This window comes from Panthera pardus, unplaced genomic scaffold, assembly GCF_024362965.1.
Source record: "Panthera pardus isolate Hobbes unplaced genomic scaffold, ASM2436296v1 HiC_scaffold_18, whole genome shotgun sequence".
NCBI lineage: Eukaryota > Metazoa > Chordata > Mammalia > Carnivora > Felidae > Panthera > Panthera pardus.
The window spans coordinates 20,486,333-20,494,059 of NW_026526743.1; the positions used below are offsets into that span (position 1 = coordinate 20,486,333).

Consider the following 7,727-nt stretch of genomic DNA (forward strand, 5'->3'; position numbering starts at 1 on the left):
CTACCATGTTACTGGATGCTATTTCCTTCTCACTGAAGAGTAAGCCAGCGTCTATGTCTGCAAAGGCCATTTTCCTAACACTAATGTCACAGTTACAAAGAATATATTCATGCTGCTACACGTTTATAAACTTTTGGTATGAAAGAAAAAATTCCAAACGCAGATCTGTTCATTCGGCTATGGTACAAAAAAAACTTTGCCCAAATTGTTTTATTTTGCATAACAAGTTTATTTTTTTAAAAGGCATATAGACAATAAACAAAGTAAACAATCAGATCTTTACTTCCACCAAGTGTTATCTGTCCTAGAACTGTTCCATCAAGTTCCAGTCTCTAAACATCTTAAACTCAATAATCATCCTCTTCATCAGAGTCCATGACTTTTCTTCTGTTGAACTGGGGGGAAAGTAAAGGAGTGTCATAACAGGTTTAATAAAGCAGAACTCAGACTTTCTGACAAGAACAAGGTCTACTACTACAAGACATTAGACCTTTGAAACAACTTAGGGTTTTGTATCGATTGGGGTGGGGGGAACAGAAGAGCCTTAATAATTAGACCCCTCAACAAGTGCAGCCCTTCTCCCCAAATTTTCACCTGTTACAAATGGAAAATGTTTATGGGCTGAAACATGTTTTGATACAGTAAATACAGGATATTTAACACTTATCATTAAAATCTTTTTCTTTTGCCATGCACATTTGGGGAAACTTACTTTAACTGTGGTTTTCTTTTCTGTTTGTTGGCTTACTTTTTCAAGGATTTCTATTAAACCTTGTTCTGATACCTAGGATAACCAGAAAGAAAAACAGTACTTTTTTTAAACAAAGAGTTTATACCTCAGCAGATTGAATGGTTTTCATCTTTCTGGGGGCACGGGGGCAGAGGTCAAGAGGCAAGGAAGGAGAGGCAAGACAGGAGGTTCTAACTACTGGTTTAAGTTCCAAATCAAGTTTGCTCTGCTAGCCTCATTTGAGGAGAGGGGAAGGTGTCCATCGATTAGCTCTCTCAGGAAAATTCCACGTTAAGAGTACTTAAGAACACCTTTAGCACCACTGACAGACAATGACAACCCCCTATACCTGTGCTGGAGACGCACAGCCTCTGCTCTTGAAGAGCTTAAATGAAGGAGAGAAGTCACTCAAAGTAGATGAACAGTCATTGTCTCTTCCACACATGCTCTTAGTGTAAGGGGTTCAAGCGCAGGCCTGAGCTCCGCAGGCTATGGAGGCAACAGCCAGCTTCCAGTGCAGGTGGGGCTCATCTTGAAGGAAGGATCTTGAAGGAAGGTCAGGCTCACCAGAGCTCATCAGGGCATCACAGCCACGCACGTAATAACCAGGAATTTCAGCACCTCCTCCTTTGCAAAACACGCTTAACTTCTACGTACATGGGTAGTATTTTATTTGGTATCATTGACAAACCTGTTTCCAGTGTAGAAGCAATTAGATGCTGACCCTAACAGTCCCTGGGTCACACACACACATCAAGGTTCCATAGCAGCGTCATAAAGGAAGGCAGCAGAGGATTTTAGGAAAGGCAATTAGTTATCTTTTAGGATTTACGGTAGACACAAGTATTCTCTCCTTTATAAATTGCTTCACTGAAATAGTCAACAAGAACTTCTGAACCAGAAGATGAAACTGACCTTTTGAAGATATGTTTTGATGAAGTCAATAACAACAGGTAAAATGGCCTCAAGACAGTCCAAGCTTACCTTCCCACTTAGTTGCCCGTATCTTGCCATCTGTATGAGGTAATTCTCTACTGCTTTAGTTTTTTCAGGCTTTACAAGTGCTAAGTTACTTACTAAAAAGAAAAAGAAGGAGTCAAAACTAAATGCACACTTAGAGAACTTACAACTATTCACCAACATTTCCAAAGCACTTCACAGACCTGTGTTTTGAGACTAGCAAAGTAGGCAGGTAGGGCAGATTGTACAACAGCCCGTCTTAAAAATGAGGAAACTCAAGTGCAGCCATGTCAATCTCAGTCAACACCACACAGAGGTAGTGAGAGAGCCAAGATTCAACTTGGGTCCTCAGATTCTAAGCCTGAGGTCTTTTGTTTTTATTACTATCATTTTTTAATGATTTCCACTTAAATGGAAAGCAATTTCTGTATGACCACACATATATAATTGTTGATCCATCTAAGAAACCTGCCTCTTCTAAGCCGGGCTTCAAGTTACAATACAAAAGATACTAGCTCATTTGAATTGGCTTATTAGTTTTTTCTATATGTTTCGGAATTTACTGTGAAAAATTATGAACATACACTAAAACAGAGACAATAAACCTCCCAAATCCCCATCACCCACATAAACTACCAGCAACATTTTGTGATTGACTCGATTAAAGAGTGGTTTCCTATAAATTTGACCTAAAATGCACTTGGAGATCATCTCTTTGGTAAGCGAGAACTGAGCTGGTATTTTCAGCAACGGTTTAATTACATTTCTTTAGGTTTATTAACTTCACATTTCTTACAACTTTATCTGCATCACGTTTTTACGTTAAACAAATATTTAACCCAGAGACAGCAACGATATCCTAGATCCCTTGCCCTATTCCAGTAGCTCAGGTCCATTTTACGGAAATAAGATAGAGGAAACTAAAGATGCTTACGGCGGGCCCGGGCTGACTGATCCAGGACTTGGGCTAAGATACTGTTTCTCATTTCTGCTTCCCTACGACACAAACAGATCAGCACAATTAGAACCCATGCTGTCAGCATTCCTACTGAAAACACAACTCCCGTGTTTCCCAAGATGGAAGCCTGCCGCGCACACAGACTGCGCTATGGCAGGCGCCGCGCGGGCAGCAGTTCCCATACTCAAGTAGGAGTCCAGGCCCGCCCTCAAAAGTTAGCTTTATTTTATGTGGGTACCAACCTACCAGGTTGAAAGGTAAAACTTTAGATTTTCATCATTCAGGGTGGGGTTTTAGTTCCGCCACTATTACCAACATACATAAAGTACCCGGTGTGTGACAGGTTCTAGAAATTGGTAGTTAAGATTCCAGGCAATTAAAGGACCAAATGATTAATCTGTGATTTTTCTTAGAGATGAAGCTGAGACCTGGGAAGGCTATGTTACGGGGACACAGGTAAACCTGGCCAAGCTGGAACCAGACCCTATGGTTCAAGACTCTCAGTTCCACTTTTTGAGTGGGGAGGGCGAGTGAAATTATAACCTTGCAACCATCCTTGCATCTTTCTACCGATTCAAGTGGGAACTAGGTCTCAGGACAGTGGTTTCGAACTTTAAGCAGCAAAAAAAAAAAAAAAAGTTTTTCCCAAATGAAATCCGTTAGGGAACTTACTACACAACACAGACAAAAGCAGATCCTCCGGCTGAATCAGAAGGGGAGCCGGGGCTGGCTGTGCCTTCGGGCCACCCCCAGCTGAGGTGGCTAAGCACACGGCGGCGGCGCACAGCCCACCTCCACAGGCCATTTCCTTATTGCCCCCGAGTACTTCAACCCTGCTATTTACTGGGACTAGATTTCACTGAGTCAAAGAATGCCATCAATTGTAAGATGCGCCATAGTTTACGTACCTCTAAGAACAAAATGGGCGAGTCTAATAAGAGATCCCTACTCAAAGCTGGGTATCAAAGAGTAACACCCACAGTACAAGGTAAACAAAAAATAAACCCGCCATGCAGAGAGGGACAGAAAGGATGCATGCCATCAGCCTTAGTCTTAGTGAGTGAAGGAAGTCGAGTGAAGGAAGAAAGAAGTTCCTGTCAGAGTCTGAACTTCAAGCTTTAGTCTTACAGGTTTTCTGTCTGAATTTACACTGCTTGGGGGTGAGTGAAATCTCAAGCACAGAATTTTTTTTAAGTTTATTTATTTATTTTGAGAGAGAGCAAGAGAGTAGGGGAGGGGCGGGGAGGGGCAGAAAGAGAGAATCCCAAGCAGGCTCCACACTGCTAGTGCGGAGCATGACAAGGGGCTCGAACCCTCAAACCACGAGATCATGACCTGAGAAAAATCAAGAGTCAGACGGTCAACTGACTGAGCCACCCAGATGCCCCTCAAGCACAGAATTTAATTTTAAAAGGTCTCAGGTTAGAAATGTACCCAAGTTATGGCAGAAGCAAAAATAAATCCTCTCTGGAAGAATCCCGGACAAGTGTGATCCATTATGAGACAGATCTAACCTCTGTTAAATGTGAAAAAATACATGTCTTACAATCAATGAAATTCACGTCGTAGTTTTATTTTCTTCTCAGCACCATTCTTCTCCCACTAATAAGCCCCAGAGGGACAGAACCTTTTCTGCCTTGCCGATTTCTCTAGACCCAGCACAGTGCCTGATTCGGACCTGGTGGTCAATAAATACTTGCTGAATGAATGAATGAGTTCAATGGCAGCATGATGGGGAGAGGGGAAAATGCTGTTCAACAGGTATGGAGTTTCCATCTTGCAAGATGAAAAGGTTCTAGAGATCTGTTGCATAATAATAACACTACAGTAAACACGAATGAGCTGCACACTTAAAAATATTTATTACGGTAAATTTTGTGTGTGTGTGTGTGTGTGTGTGTGTTTAAATCACCGTTAGGAAAAAAAGGTAGCATGGTGAAGTAACTGGGTGTTCATTCACTAAATCTGCTATGTGTGAGGTGCCCAGCCACGTGCTGGGATAAAATAAGAGGAGTTTAACAGTTAATGTGCAGAGAAATTTACTAAATGTGAAGCACTGTACCTACGTAATCCTTACAACATCCCCATGAGGTAGCCCTATTATTAGGCTCATTTTTAAGGTAATCACAGTTTAGCAGAGAAGCAACATCAACCAGCAATTACAAGGGAAGTATGCAGAGTTCCATACACCTTTCTTTAATTAGCAAATTAATAACGAAAATACCCTGATTATTTATGGGAAAATCTCTATGCCAGGAAAAACTTTAAGATGGACACATCTATTAAATAACTAAACTTAGGGGTGCCTGGGCTGGCTCAGCTGGAAGAGCATGTGACTTTTTTTCTTTTAAACGTTTATTTTTGAGAAAGAGAACGGGAGCACAAATGGGGAAGGGGCAGAGAGAGAGGGCAACAGAAGATCTGAAGCGTGCTCTGCTGACAGAACCCCGGAGTCAAGTCAGATGCTCAGAGACAGAGCCACCCAGGCGCCCCAGGGCATGCAACTCTAGATCTCAGGTTTTGAGTGTGAGCCCCACCATGGGTATAGTGATTACTTAAAAAAAAAAAAAAAAAAGTAATAATATAATAACTAAATTTTAAAAACCATTTGGTGGTTTTTTACCATTTTGAACCATCCTTCAAAAAGTTCAGAATTCCAGCCCATACCTGTGCTTTGCTTCCTGTTGTGCTGCATCGCCAGGATCCTGGGGGGGGGGGGGGGTAAAAATTGTATCTTTTAGTCAATTTCACTTAAGAAGAAAGTAGGAACTACTTTCTTGTTTCTGATACCTAATAGGTTCCAGCAGCGGTAAGAATCAAATTATCACCAAATAACTAAAAGCTGGGCCTCACGGAAATCAATAGGATAGTTTCCACTTACTACAATGTTTTGACAAGCTTCTAAAATCACAATCTAGTAGAATGTTTTAAATACAAACAACCATGAGGGAGGGGAGTCCCTGTCCTACGAAACCGGAGTTTAAGAGGTCATGATATTTGCTTCGGTATTGGGGACGCGGATTCAAAGGGCGCTTCCTTGGAGACCTTCCCGCTCCAGCCCTATCACGGTGGTCCCTCGGCAGTCTTTAACTTGAGCACTTTATCTACGGAATTAGTGTTGAGCGCGTGGCTCCTCCCCGGGACCCGCAACTCCGCCAGAGAGGATGTTCCCCACTGTACCCGCAGCACCTCGCACACCGCAGACCCTCAAACAATGTTGACTACTTGGGTCGGAACACCCTAATTTTAGGAAACAATTCGGCCAGAAAGCTAAGGGGACGGAGATAACCGAGGAGCTGAGCACTTTGTCCTGGAGAGACGCCGGCCCGGCGAGGCCCAGCGCCTGCCCGCCCGGGGGCCGCACGCGGTCGGCCTCCGCGGCCCAGCGCCCACGCGCCCGGAGAGGGGCCCAGGCCGGCCTCGGGGGCCAGCGACGGGGTCCTGGGCCCGCGCGGGGCGAGCTCCAGCCGCGGTGCCTGAACCTCCGCCTGGGGCCGCGCCCTCCACCCCGGGCGAGGGCGGTGCCCGCCAGGAACGGGCCGGGCGGGGGCGCTCACCCCGTGCTTCGCCTGCAGCTCCGCCAGCCTCTGCTTCCTCAGCGCCTCCAGCTCCTCCTCCGCCATGGTGCGGCGGTTCTGAGTCGAGCAGCCGCAGCCAAGCTCCGAGGACTCTCCAGCGGCGCCCGGGCGCGAGGGCGACCCTCCCCACTGCGCAGGCGCCCGCAGCGCCCAGGCATCACCAATCCAGCCCGGAGCCGCGCCGCCAGCCGCAGCCAGGGCGCCGGGAGAGGCCCGATTGCTCGATCGCAGGCGGTAGGGTGCCCCGCGGCGTTTGGGCATAACCCCACGCAAATCTTCGCGAATCCCACCTCCCCGCCCACGCTGGACGCGCTGCTCACGGCGGGCTGTGACCGCACTGCCAGAGGAAAAGGATAGTAGTCTACAAAAGGGCAGTCATCAACAAGCATAATAATAGTATGTAAACTCTGCTGGTGGCCGATCCGTGCTAGGCTCATGCTATTTCCATTTACAGTTGAGAACGCAGGGGCTCAGAAAAGCCACGTGGGCTGCGGGAAATTTCTAAAACTGGATTGCAGTGATGGTCGCACCACTCTTGCATTTGCTAAAAAGACCCTGAATTGTACACTTAAAATGAGTCGGGGGTCGGGGAGTTGGGGACAAAGTCCCTGCCACTGGGCCATTAAGCCAAGTGAAAGCAAACTTGGACAACGAGACTCAGCCCACTTGGCCCAGACAGGCCTTTGCTCAGAGGTTGGAGCTGGGGTGTGGGGCGTGGTGTAAACTTCTAGACAACTACCCCTCACCCTACCCCAGCCTGGCCCGCATAGACACCACCCCAGTCCCCAAAGACCTCCCCACCTCACCCAGACACCCCCTCCTACCCCCCATAGACACTCCCACCCACCCCCACTCCACAGGCACACAAGAGCTTGTGGGAGAACTTTCGGGGGCAGATATGCTGGGTGAACTCCCTGGCAGGTGGCCTTTAGAATAGAAGCTTTGTGTGTGGAGGGGGAGGCGGTGTAATGCTCAGTCCCTAACCCCCGGGTTATCCACTTGCTGTTTTTTTCAGTTGTGACAAATTATAACATTTACCATTTTAACCATTATTTGGTTCAATAATGTTAAATACATTCACATTGTTGTGCACCTAATCTCTAGAACTCCTTTCGTCTAGTAAAACTGAAACTATACCCATTCAATAACAACTCCCCAATTTCTACCTTCTATCTTAAGATTTTGACTACCTTAGGTAAGTGGAATCTTAGAGTATTTCTCTTTCCACTTCACTTAGCATTCTGTGTTCAGGGTTCATCCATTTGTAGCCTGTGGTGTGTTAGAATTTCCTTACTTCTTAGGGCTGAAAAAAATTCCATTATACACACACACACACACACACACACACACACACACCATATTTTGTTCACCCACTCATCTGCCAGTGGACACTTGGGTTGTTTCCACTTTTGGGATATTGTGAATAATGCTGCTGTAAACATTATTAGCGTATAAATATTTCAATTTAGGTACAGAGAATCTGTCTTTTGAATTAGACATT

At 45.5% G+C, this 7,727-nt stretch overlaps 1 protein-coding gene across 1 annotated transcript; it reads right to left on the reverse strand.

Annotated features, from left to right (window-relative positions):
* Positions 1-205: 205 nt before the first annotated feature.
* PDCD5 (programmed cell death 5) lies at positions 206-6,376 on the reverse strand. The gene is made up of 6 exons (XM_019423327.2): positions 6,206-6,376; positions 5,316-5,353; positions 2,625-2,686; positions 1,715-1,806; positions 713-784; positions 206-395 (listed from the first exon to the last, which is right to left on the reverse strand). The coding sequence occupies exons 1-6, from the start codon at positions 6,269-6,271 to the stop codon at positions 348-350; spliced, it is 378 nt and encodes a 125-aa protein (XP_019278872.1). The 5' UTR covers positions 6,272-6,376; the 3' UTR covers positions 206-347.
* Positions 6,377-7,727: the final 1,351 nt, after the last annotated feature.